General features: G+C 35.5%; 1 protein-coding gene and 1 long non-coding RNA gene across 2 annotated transcripts; one reads left to right on the forward strand and one right to left on the reverse strand.

Moving 5' to 3' along the window:
* Window positions 1-1,621: 1,621 nt before the first annotated feature.
* Window positions 1,622-9,217, reverse strand: LOC124448760 (forkhead box protein J1.2-like). The gene is made up of 2 exons (XM_046999724.1): window positions 8,178-9,217; window positions 1,622-2,830 (listed from the first exon to the last, which is right to left on the reverse strand). Exons 1-2 carry the CDS (start codon window positions 8,634-8,636, stop codon window positions 2,120-2,122), a joined length of 1,170 nt encoding a protein of 389 aa, XP_046855680.1. The 5' UTR covers window positions 8,637-9,217; the 3' UTR covers window positions 1,622-2,119.
* Window positions 9,218-12,951: 3,734 nt separating this feature from the next.
* On the forward strand, window positions 12,952-13,707 carry LOC124447791. The gene is made up of 2 exons (XR_006948827.1): window positions 12,952-13,127; window positions 13,243-13,707. It is a non-coding gene; the product is annotated as an uncharacterized LOC124447791 (long non-coding RNA).
* The last annotated feature ends 37 nt before the right edge of the window (window positions 13,708-13,744 follow it).

A 13,744-nucleotide genomic window follows, 5' to 3' on the forward strand; every position in this document is an offset into this window, starting at 1 on the left:
ACAAAGTAAGAACAAAGGTATTCATATCTTCAACACATTCTTCGATATTGAAGTTGTTCACATAGGAACTGGTTGAAAACTTTGCTTGGCTTAATGACAACAGAGGTACTTTAATTCGCATATTTTGATGATACCATTTTCAACTTACTATTGTTCATCAAAATGTCTTTCTCATTATTTTTCTATGTCGAATAGTTTTGTTTCTGATATAATAAAGACGTAATTTGAAATTATTATGATATTAGCGATGTGAATAACAAAGTGTTGTTAAATAAGTAAATTTGTAGCAATCTTCCATAAACGTCATTGCAGATGAAATTTTGGTAGCAGTAGTAGGATTCTGTGATATTTCTACATTTTGTAAGAAGCAGCAACATCATAGAATCTCCAGTTTGTTTAAAAACAATGCAGGTCGACCTTGTACAATCTCAATTTGGCCATTATAAAGCCAAGAAGACAAACTTTTTAGTATTAAATATCTTTGCTGGTTGTTCTGTCCCTTTCACAAAAATTTTGCTCGAATCAAAAGTTTGTAGAACGAATAAAAACGCAAAAACTTTGATTTTGTAATACAAAACTATAGTAAAGTGGGACCGATACCCCCCATGAAGGTCAAAATCAGATGAGCCAACTTCCGGCTTCAATTATCTTATTATATTTTATACATGGTGCGTTAGCAAGTTTAATATATATATCAGTGCTCTTGACCTTATCATAGAATAGAGAATACATAGAAGGGCAACTCAATGGTGAAACGCGTGACATTTTTGCGCGCATGCGTTAGGTCCGCCATTCCTCTGGCCAGTAACTTGGCGCTGGACCATATCTAGACACAAAATCATTCGAATTATCATTGCTTAGTCAGCAATATTAAGAAAATTCCATGTCGCATGAAATTCTTTGTAGTACATCCTATAGACCAGCAGGAAAAACCGTTGTAGAGCGACAACTTCTAATGTTTTACGACCTGATATTAGTACTTATTAGTGGACATAAGTACTTATTTTGAGGAATCATACCTCTTCAACTAGATTCTATAACTGTTTTTTAATTAACTTCATTTCTCAAAGAATAAACATGCATTGAAGTCTTTGAAGATAAATTTAGTCTCTCCATTTTTCACAATCAGTCTGGTCGTCTAAGTGATGACGTCCTTTGATAAGGATGACTATTATTACTAATCATATCCCTAGAGTGTTTTGACAAATGTAAATGTTTATTTGTGTCGCCAGAAACGAATATATGAACTACGTAATGAGCCGTCAAACTAAAATTTTGTGGAAATTCGTAGAACTAAGCAACATTCCTAATTAAAGCGTGTTCCAGCCATATATGTTTCTTGCCACACTGAATAAAGTTATTTTACTTATAGCTGACTGAGCAAAACCGAAAACGCATTGCTGGACCTCTCTTTCGCAATGTGGGTGGTGCAAAATCACATTGGCAATGAGAGGCCAGCCCGCAAGTTTTGGTCCTGCTATTAATAATTCATAACATTATCATAATCAGTCATTTCTTTAGGAATATATTGTTTTTGCAGTGGATGAGTTTACAGCACATTTTGACAAGCATGAACAACTTTGCAGGGGGCTATGTCACAGCTAGTAAGCATAACAAAGGACACGTTTTATATCAAATTTATTTCAAAAGATGAATGTTAATACCTACATAATAGAAGCTTAATAACTTAGGCAAAATGCGTTTACTTACACAGCAAAAATATTATCAGTTATTATAAATACATTATATACATATTTGTACGAAGACCTGCTCAGTAAAAGTACATGCTATTATCATTTGCTGAACGAATATAGGAATTTGTCCAATCGATAGCAAATGTCCCATAGAATATACGCTATAGTAATATTTTTATAGACTATATTTAAGGATGATGATGTGGTCACCATGATACAAACAATGACATTTTAAATTTATGATGCGATTCTTGATTTGTCTTAAAAAGCATGCGTTGTTTAACAACACAAGATGAATTTTTCATTAAAGCAGTGTCTTGATTTTTTTGAAGAGTCCTGATTCTTTTGAAAAGTCTTCATTTCAGTAAAAGGGCAAGGTATTGATAGTCACACATAAAAAGTTTTATTATTTATACCTAATTCAATTAAAATTCAATATCATGATTGATAAGGTAATCCAGTGACACCATGACGTCATTGGGAGATTCCTCCGCCCAGGGATGGTCACTCATCATGCGCGGTGGCGATGGCGGCATGCGGTGGTTGGGAAAAAGCCCCACTCCATGAATTGTCAAATCTAATTTATCTTCTGGCACGAAGACTTCACTGCGTGGCGGAGTTGCAGGAGTGAACGACGTAAATGGACTATTAAGTACACGAAAATTATGATCAATTATTATTCCTTGAGAATCCAAAGCATCCCTCAGATTAATTTCGCCTTCATTTTCAGCAAGCACCGAATTCCAGTCAAAATCTTGTTTCAAGCCACTGGGAAAAGGTGGCAGTTCCTCTTCATAGTAAGTTTCAGTTACATCATTATGACGATAATAGTTCAAGTTGGGCTTCTCCAACGCGCGTATTCTCTTCGCAGAATCTGTTGCGATATCGTTCCAAGGAGTCGACCGCTTTGTCAAATGTAAACTGGACGTGGACCTGCTTCGTGGTTTATCGTTCATTCCATTTACAGCCTTTTGTTGTGTCTTCGTGGAGCTTCGTCGTCGCTTGAAAACGCCATCAACAAACATGTCGGCATAAGCTGGATCGATTTTCCAAAATCCTCCTTTACCTGGTTCATCCTTTCGTCGCGCAACTTTAACGAAGCATTTGTTTAATGAAAGATTGTGACGGATTGAATTCTAAAAATAAAGAAAACTTTAATGTTATCAAGCAAGTACTGTCATATTTTAGCAAGCGCTGGGTAAATCCTGGGGGGGCGGAGGGGAGTTGTCCCACTTTTTCTCATGATCACGTGAGCACAACTATCACTACATCCTGGATCCTGAACTTTCCAGTTCACCGCCTTCCCTACACACACACTGTCAGAGGCAAAGACAGACCTACTTTTTGTTCCCGCATTGCAAATATTTTTCGCTTATTCACTAAAAAACATTGAATGAAATTAAATTTATGAAGAAATTAATAATAGTTTTGCTGAAAAATTTCATAGCAGAAGAAAAATTTCTTTCTTCGATTACATAATAGATTTCATTTGCACATTACTTACTCAGTAACTATAGCAATTGTTTATTTAATATACGATCCTAGTCGAATAACCGTCAGTCAAGGTAAACAATCAATGCCACCTGCTAAACGAGTTGAAAATCACTGATTGCAGAAACTTATTATCTTGATTAAAATAAACACGAATAAGTTAACACTCAGTATAGGGGCGAATGAGTGCATGTTAGATTGACAAGATCATTTTATTGCACAATGAGCATGTGTGCCTAGTTCACATTTGTCCTGAAAATCTTAATAGACTCAATCAACTCTCGCTTTGTGGACATCCATATTTACGGACAACCGCTATTTCACGGACACTCCGCTTTACGGATATTTTTTAAATCCCCGATTGAAATTACGATAAAATGTATCAAAATTACTCTAGCCATGCTCTCGCTATTACTACACTGCGGACACCTCATGTAGTCCCGAACAAAGTTCTTCATTTTCTTCGCTCGTTATAGCGAAAATCCGGCTTGACGTATTTTTCACAGAACCCAACATACAAGTGGACGAGTTTTTAATTCAAAGTTTTACAGTAAGAGTAACATACAAATTGAAAAGCTAAATAGAGCAAACATAAAATGAAACTTCAATACAACACAAAAACCTTCTATTATCTAACTTGGGCTATAGCCAGCACCCCCTCCCTCTCCCCTCAACTGTAACGATTCTTGCCAGTACGGGCACTATCTAAACAACGTTCTTAGTCTGTCTTCTACAAAGAGATTATGCTGTCTGAATTCACGAATATTAGGCTCACTTTACATACGTTTTTAATAAGTGTAAACTTAAAGTTCTATTTTAGCCTGTGAAATAGTGGGAAAGCCTGGCGTACTTAGATATCGTTTTTCTTTAGTGACAACACAAAACACTTATTACATAATTACATTGCATATTACATCTAGAGCTTGTGTGTGCAAACGTGCTTTATGTGGTAGCTAAAAACCTGTCAGGAACGAATTCAACAGCTCTATAAAAATGCAAGACTTTTAGATCTCTAAAAATAAATTCACGAAGTCTTAAAGCGCATATCATTGATATCAAATAATGTTTTTTTATATTGTACGTATTGGACCCCACAGATCTATAGTTGTAGCCTTAACGCGTTATCTGGGCATATTCATCACAATTATCAAATGAAATACTTTAACATAAATGATTTTCGAAGCTCTTAATCAAACTTTGCTTTGCAGCGCATATCATTATTTAATGAAACATGCCGACAACCAATTCGTCTTAAAAATTTAGATTTTATTTCTCGTTCGTTGCTGTAACATGTAATGAAGATTCTCAAAAAATAATTTGAATGTTTATGATTGAGAGATTTAACAGAATTCGTATTTCGTAGAAACTAGTTCGATAAGCATTTGGATGGACAGTAGCCAGCAGGTACGCGTGTATCAAAACCTGCAATATCAACGATCGAAAACAATGATTGTTGTAATATATTCAGTTTTGATTTAAGTCATAATGCCGTAATCGTAAATTTTCAAACCCAAGACAAAATTTAACAAATGATCGCATGAAATCCTCAATGAATCAACGCTATCGTTTACAGAAGACAATACAATCAATACAAAAAGAAATGCACATATTTACTTAAATCTCAGACAGTTTTACATGTGAATGACGAAAGCCATTCTAATATTTGATTGTTTACGTGGGAGAGTCGCATTTGCCCATCGTCTATTGGGGAAATCGAAAATTTCGACAAGGCATTAAACTTGAATTAATTATATTTGGTATTCTAAACAGACTCTCAGCACATTTATTCAGGGCACAACTTTCTTTGCAAAAATTGTGAACGGAATAAAAGTCAACGAAATTTTACTGCATAAAATCGGTTTCGTGTTATGCCTCTTTTCTGTGTAACACGCTAAATTTCTCAACGAAACGCAATTTTTTTGTAGCCCTTGGCAACAACTGAACAGAATATGCATTCCTGGAATAGGACGAGGACCAAAAACGGCTTTGGTACATAAGGAACGACAAGGAACCATTAAAAATCAATAAACACAACAAGCCATTGCGAGAATTTGATTTGATTTACCTTATCTCCGATCTCTGTTGGACAGGTAGAATATTTGGTAAAATGGCGGCCCCCAAGTTTTAAATATCGTCTTACAATAAGCCACGGACAACCACGTCAGAATTAATTTTCACATAATAAGGCAGACGGATATCATTTTTGTGAAGTTCAATTTAACTTATGAAGAATAATACAAACTTAAGTTTCACTATCAACTATGCAACGTGAAACAAAACAGTTACCGTGATCACAAATAAGGCCGAAACATTAAACAGATTACCAATTAAACTTATGACATAAACATCGACATAAGCACGATACTACAGTTTAACCCAAAAATAGAACAAACTAAACAAAAAAGGGTCGCTTTCTATATGTCACACTATAACAGAAGGCTTCTCGCTTATGTTACTGGTGCAGACCAAGAATAAGACAACGGGAAAATTTTTTTATGATTAAAATTTTTTGTGATTAGCTACTTTATTAAAGAATTTTGCGTGTCGAGCGTTGTGCTGTGCACAGCTTGATATCAATTATCTATGTTAGGAGTGCCCATGCGCACAATGAAAAACGCGAGGAATGCAAAAAATTGTGTAAACAAGGAAGGTTCCAATAGCGTGTGGCAAATAGCATTATAACAAATACAGTTTTTGCACTCCTGCAATGTAAAAAAATTTGTTCATTCAGTAGAAAAGCAATCATTTAATTTAATTATTTGAGAAGATGACTTATTTTGTACGTCCGGAAAAAATATTCGGGCTAACTTTGCAATTGTAAGACCTAAAATACTTTCTTCCATACTATTGAATTTGAAAATCAAACTTCAAACGACGTGAATTTCGTGACAGGCAAAGCAAAAAAAACTTAAAAAATGCGCAAAATTAGTTCATGTAAAAAATCTATGTGTAACTAGCACGATAAGCAAACGTATGTTCGAAAACAGATTAAATAATTTATGTCGAGAAATGCAATTATAATAAGCATATTTGCTGCATCAAGAATACATTTGGAAAATAATTGCTTTTCTTGAATATCAATAAGTTCTATTGAGAAGAAAGGCTTTATTTATTGATTGCCTCGAAATACTATGTTCAAGTGCAAAATATTCGTCTCCAAAAGAAATAAGCAACGTGCTTAAAGCCATGTACAGTATGGGTCAAGAAGAAACGATCTTTCAACGCAGCAGTACTATGACGCAAAGAGGACTTTAATAATTCATTATCACATTCTTTCTGTTGAATGAACAGTGTCTCGCTTAGCTTGCAATGCTCAATTAAAATGTCTTATATCTTTTCGTGTGCACAATACTTCTTGTTACACTAACAGTTGTCAACAACATTTCTTATCGAGTTTGAAATATTTTAGATTCCGAAGCATTAAGTTGACCCGAACTGGCCAACTTACGCATTAAATAGAATTTTGCATTATTACATGGCGGACGGCTGGTAATTTGCAAATGTTTTAATAATGTTGTATGTCAGAACAATTAGTCCGTGCGCATATCAAAAATTAAAGCAATTGGTAACAGATATTTCTTTCCTAGCTATACCTTTTCAACATCACATTTTTTTCCTTTTTGCGAAATTGAATATTCTTGTCCAAACGCACTCTCCCAAAACAAGCAACACAAACTGCACTAGTTTTGAACTTTGAAGGTTCAAAGCACCTATAGTTTAGCACCATTTTTACATTATTCGATCACGAAACTGTATTAGGACGGAAATTATAGGCGAGAATTTCTTTTAAGCCTTGAAGAATACATGCCACTTCGTTTCTATTGTGACATGGCTGTCAACAAGAACTTGGAAAAACCTGCAATTCATTATTCATGAACGTTTGAAATAATTTCTCGAAGCGTGCACTGTTTCATGCACAAAGCCGGCTAAATGTCATGAGTTTTTTCAACGACACCTAGTTGAAGTCCTGGCACGCTTTGACACAAGCACGTCTTGCTTATTTTTCAATTTATTAATTCAGAGTCATGCTGATCGGCATTCCTCCTGAGTTAAAGAATATCTGTTTTGAAGCGGAAAATTAGATAAACAATAAAACAAAGCATGCAGTAATGATGTAAGCGAACTCGTAACGAATACAGAGATTTTATCGATGGCATTGTTTGGTTACGTTTAGTCTCCGACTCTTCGATAGTTTGCCAAACGTCATTGATATATGGTGACATAGCGTCGGGGATGAAAGTCACAGTGTACTCAGAAAATATGGGATAGTCCGATTCTCGTTAATATTGACATAGCATTGTTCGACCAAAGAATTTACTTTCCGTGAAGATATCAAACAAACTTGGCTTATGACTCCATTAAAACGAACGACACATTTTTCACATGAATAACGTGCCTCAAGCAGCTATATGGCTGCTCGTTCACTTTTACAAGCGGTCAATTCAAGACAATATATTTCGTAGTTTGCCGAATTTTGTGTTGCAACTATTAATTTCCAAAGGGCACTGATATGTTTTGCATTTTAACCCATCATTAACCCATACGAAGAACAAAATTATGGCAAATAGAGTTGAGAGAGTCCGATTTAGGCAACTCTCTCCTGGAGGGAACTCTTTAGTATATATTTTTGTAATTAGAAATGCTCAAAATGAATTCGTCATGCATGCGCACTTTAAATCGCAGTTTGTTTGACTTGTGTCAACGTCCCTGATGGGAATATTTGTTGAAGGATATCTAAACTAAGTTAAACTTTGCACAACCGTTTTCAATTTAAATCCGGAAGGTTCCACAAACGCAGCAACCGTCTAGACATTTTAAATGTTCCAACAATTATAATAGTCAGCAAAAAGAGGGTTTGTGGATGGAAAATTCGTTTCTATTATAACAACTAACGTAAGAACATTCGATATTACAAACAATAATCAAATATGATCTTGACGAATATTGGTACGTCAATTTGTACATTAAAAAGAAATTTAAGCCATTCCTTACCTGCCAAGTAGGGTCAGCATGACGGTAGTAAACGAAATTCTCTCTTATCCACTTGTAAATAGCGCTCAGAGTGATCTTGTTTTTCTTCGTCTCTCTCATCGCCATACAGATAAGCGTTGCATAAGAATACGGCGGTTTTCGAGAGAGGTCCGAATGGTAATCGATCTTATTATCCTGTTTTGTTACTTCCCAATCAGACTTCTCGCTTAATGTATCTTCGGCTGGATCATATTCGGACGAACGGGGACTCGCATTGGATGAAGAAGCTACATCAATATCACACGATACAGGGGCTATGTCCAGAACAGTTATGTTATGAAGCCATTGTAAGTTTGTTAAGCTATCATCCAGCTCATTTTGATCTTCGTCAAAGCCTTCACTGTTCTGTCGACGCTCTTTCCAATTCTTATGAAATTTCTCAGCAATATGCGACGCTTTCCCACCCGTTAGTTTACTCATGCTTGTCCTATCTCTCTATATACTTTATCGATAAACACGATTTGCGCAATTCGAGAACACAAAATACTAACTAAACCGGCAGCACAGATATTACACTGTGTTAAATGTAAACTACATATATGTGTACGTAAAAATTCACCGATATATACCGTAGTTAATCGTTCCGGTAAATACCACTGTAATCTTGAGAAATTATATGAAGATTTAAGTCATCGGCCAAATATTCATGCTTTGACACTGTCCTAATTCAAATTCTATGGCAGCTGTCCGCGCTGGACAAATGGGATTCACTTTGCTCGACGTCACTTTACAGCAGGTCCCAAATTCGAACTCGACGAATTCAAATCTTAACAACAGTTGAGGAACTTGTAACGTCTCTTGCTGCGACGACGCGCGACCTCTGATTCTCAAATTTCAAATTTCGACAGGACCAATCAAGCTCCGGTGACACTGCTCTTCCCGGTTTAATAAATATAGTCAAAGCTAAACACGACTTGATAAGCCTTGTAATTACCAAGACTTGGGAGCAGCTGTTCTGAACAGGCTCACGTACAAACCCCGCTTTCGGCCTTTCCTTCAGACTTCCTAAAACACCTGACCAACACGAAAATTTATAAATCAGAAAAACATTGGCAATAAACAAAACTATGCCATCTCATTGGTCGATGGGTTGGCAACGAGACCGCCCCGAAGCGGAACGAGAAAGTCTAATTGGTCGAGCGAACATCGGAGCTCATCGTGAAGCGACGTTTTGTGAATGACTCAGGTAATGTTTACCGTAACATAGCAACAAAGGCAAGACATAACAATGCTGGTACATTGGGGGTGTTGAGCGGCCGATGTTGAACTGGTTGCAAGACGAAAATTGTTTCCCCTTAACAGCTCATTATAATGAATATGTATGGCCCGCGTTTCTGACGCTCTTTTCTTAACGAACAGGTATTTTAGTGAACATGAAAAGCAAATCAACTGGTTATGTAGTTCAAAATAGCGTCTCGATAATATATGGCAAGTCAACCAGGTTTTTAAAGGTTCGAGTAACATGTAGAAAGCACTTAACAAACAAAGTCTTAGCAAAAATGTAAATGTCATTTACAAACGTGTTTACAAACGTCTCTTTAAAACTTGGCAACTTATAGACAAGATGCGTGTGGTTGATGAAAAATAAGGTCACGTAATATAAGGTTTTACAGTGAATGATTTGAACCTGGGAGTATCGTTAGATGTTTGAAGATGTAAGGTTTTACGTTGTGTAAAGGAAAAGGGTTTCCAGCTACTCTCCCAATTCTTGAGGACACTTTTCTTCAATTTCAAGACAAAATGACTAAGGTCATTTTACATTTTTCTTGTATGCCGTAGTGTACTAATGGTTTTTAAAACGCGTATCTTAGTCAGAAAGTCTCAAAGTCACTGTTAAGCGCGAGGAGGAAACATATAATTACACATAGTTAATCATGATCACACAAAATACACAAACTCTCCTTCAGACAATGAAAGTTTCCTCTGCAAGTCTTTATAAAAAATTCGGCGAAGATCAAGATGTTTGACATGACACACGTCGGCTTTCATTTTAGCGTTTTAATAAAATTCAATAAACATAATCCTCTCAACGCTGAAAAAATGTTGGCATTCTAGACCAACAACGCGTCTCTGATTACCTTGATCAAGAAGCGAACTCGGCCTACGTTATCATTTTGCTGATGCACGCGTCATGTAAGCTTTGTATACTTAAGATAAATGGGTTTGTAATGACTGCAGGATACATTTATTGTGGCAGAGAGTTGAAATTTACTTTGTAAAAAAATCATTCTCGTCAGTCAAAGCACTTAAAACTTGCGTAATAGTTTTTTAATTGATTTCAATTTATATTTCGACAATGCAATATTCAAAACCTTATCCTTAATCACTTTGTGAGTGATATTTGACCGGAAAAACCACGATATAATGCATGAGCCATGAAGAAATGACTAATGCCAATAACAGCGATGAAAGTTTATCTTCTTGTACAAAAGAAAGTAAAAGTCCAAGCCAGCACAGGCTTAGAAGGCTTTCCTCGATGATTAACATGATTGTCTCCTGTTATGATTGTGAATGAAAATTAGCTAAAAATGATGACAAAATGATGATTGGAATCTTATGTCATGGATTGTGGATTGGTACGCAGATCAATATTATATTGTATATTATAAACCATTCAATACGATGGATAGGCATTCTATGTGTAATATTTCGAATTCGAAAGGGTGCGTTCAGTTATACTCGTCTCGAAATATTAACCATGGACAACTACAAATATACCGAACAGGACTCACACAGGGTCAAAACTGAAGAGAAGTTCATTTTGTTGAGCTCAGTTTTAAATTTAAGACAGTATAAAAACAACAAATTTTCACCAATTGAGCTGCGTTAATTTAATTTTAATTAATTTTGAAATGTAAATACATGCAATATTGAGTTATGTATACTTTGGGCCTTTGAGGCATGTTATACATCCGATAACTTTAACACTAAGCCACATTATCCCATCAAAATGCGAGGCTGATGAGCTCCTTGTGTTTTTATGTGTCTATCGTTTATTTGTTACAAAATAAACAATTCACCTTATGTTTGAAATGAAAAACATTTTTAGACCCATTTAAACCCATTCAATAAAGACACTTTCATTTCAAAATCATCAAGAACGATTGAAAATTGACACGTTTTTCGTTTTCCACTTCCAGCTTTCAAGTTGCGAATTATTTTGAATTTTTGTTTTTAATTAAATGTCATCTTGCTATAATCCTAATCAATTATCCGTAAATTTGAACTTAAATTAATCCAAATGTGAATAATTGATGAAGGTTTTGAGAAAATATAGAGATTAAAAAAAGAAAAATGCAAAATAATCCGCAGTTTGGATGCCTAGCGTTCGCGCACGATCTCAATTGGGTACAAATTCTGTAAAGATCTTCTGAAATGAGCTATTTTTCTTGCTTTATCCATTTTCCTTAGCACAGCTGCTCAAACTTCAAAATATCTTCCCTAAATCGATTGGTCCATTAGACACGGTTTCAGACTTGTCCCGTTATTTTTTGTGTATGCTTCATAAACTGACTCTAAGTTTAGCTGTGTCATTATCGTTTCTAAAAACTTCCTTGGGTGGCAAATAATGAGCACTTCCAGGAGAATTTACTTTATTTTCTTTAAATAATTGAACAACTCCACTGCTTGTTTCATCTTAAATTACTCGGCGATATTCTTCTAGAGTGGTTGATGTTGCCTGGAGTCGATTTATCAAAGATCCCAACAGCTAAACACATATGATGTACAGTACTTGTCCGGTAAGAGGGCGCGCTCTTCTTTACAGGACAGATTTCCTTCATATTTACTTCCTATGAACTTCATATCTTCGGTAAATTTGTCGTAAGCTGATGGTTCTTCTTTTCTGATCTCTAATGTTTCCAGATCCTAAAATTTAGAAACTTTGTAATTCAAGTTTGCTTCATATGTTGGCGGTATGGTTGAATTTTTAATTCGTAGAACATAAACTGAAGTCAGACTCACAGATTTATGGTCTGTGATGTCAAATTATGTGGTAATGACAAGACCAGATAACACCCATTCTAGCCTAGTCCAGATCACCACTGGTCCAGATCTCTCTTCTCTTCTCTTTCCGGTGGTGACGAATTTTCAATATTATTTTCCTCCTAAGTGGACATCAACTTTGACCTTGCTTGAGGAATGAGGTCTTTCAGCCAGACACAATCCTTGAAGGTGTGGGTATTTCTCAATAGTGGCTCCTACAGTTTGGCTGCATTAGATTACATATTGTCAGAGCAACGTACCCTTAACTACAACATATATTTCCATCTCATCAGTTGCTAACGAATTTGAACTCCTCCATAAACTTTTCTGCATCCTAACTCCCTTTCTATAATTCCCACTTATGATAAATTGTGCAGCTCTTAATTCAGGAAGCTTATTCACAAAGGCTTTAGAGAGGGATTAATATAGGCTGCCATATGATTCTGATGAAATACCCAAATTTAGCAAGTGTCTCATACATCTCATCTTTTGACTGTGAAGATGACTGCTGCTAAGGTTTTTGAAACGTCAGTGAACATCAATAACAACAGTCCTTCGCAGCACTCTACTAACCTGGACGATCTACATCTACGAACATGTAACGGATATTATTATGGCTAGATGCTGGATGCAACAAAAAACGAAAAATAAAAGTAGTTTAATCAAAGTTTGATGACGTTATATTTGAATAATATGCATCTTTTTGAAGGTGTGACATGCATGAAAATAGATGGTGGTGTACTTGTGCTCGATGATAGGAAACGAAATGGAGCCTCATGCCGGAAGTTCTGTCAAATTTGTCTTGCTAAATGGATCAATGGGTAAATCATTTTAGACCGATGAACTGTCCAACTGGGAAATTTTCCATAGTGGATTTAGAATACAGATAACAACAAGTGATTCGCTTAGTGATACCAAAGCTCATTGGTAGGTTTGAATTGATTGAAATAGTATTTCCAAACATTCTTAACTCCCGTCTTTCTGATTTACCCTAGACGTTTTTCAATCATAAGGCTTTGTTTAATAATTTGTTTTTCACCAGGTCCTACGGACTACGACAAATCAAGAAACTGAAGAACTTAATAATTACCGACCGGTAACCGTGAATACATTCACCAAGTGCCAAGTATGAAAGACCTACCCGAACTTAAAGATTGGATTGCAGAAAAGATATAACAAATTGATTTACAGTATTTCAGTATTTGGTACAAACAAGTGCATGCTCTCACTTTAAAGATGAATGGGTAGAGAGAAAAGTTTATTAAGTTATCCATGGATTTTGAAAAAATAAAGACAAAAATTAACCGTTTCTGCAAGTTTTGTCTCACTTGTAAACATACTGTCTATTTCGTTTATTTCGCAGCAATTATTTATGAAAAAAATTATTCCAAAATAGTTTGTAATTTCTAGAAGTTTTATTCATCCTATTAGAATTTCTAATATTTTGTATAATTCTAGTTACAAGATCTGTCTTAAATGATGAAATATAGCTTTTATCATATCTGTATGGGCTATGTATTTGCCTATGCTTAATAGATTCCAGT

The sequence above is a fragment of the Xenia sp. Carnegie-2017 genome, unplaced genomic scaffold, assembly GCF_021976095.1.
Source record: "Xenia sp. Carnegie-2017 unplaced genomic scaffold, XeniaSp_v1 HiC_scaffold_23, whole genome shotgun sequence".
Classification (NCBI taxonomy): domain Eukaryota; kingdom Metazoa; phylum Cnidaria; class Anthozoa; order Malacalcyonacea; family Xeniidae; genus Xenia; species Xenia sp. Carnegie-2017.

Coding starts and splice junctions, on each gene's coding strand:
- LOC124448760 (XM_046999724.1), bottom strand. CDS start 8,636: ATGAGTAAACTAACGGGTGGGAAAGCGTCGCATATTGCTGAGAAATTT. Junction 2,831..8,177: donor ATGCTGACCCTACTTGGCAG/GTAAGGAATGGC, acceptor CTTTATTTTTAG/AATTCAATCCGTCACAATCT.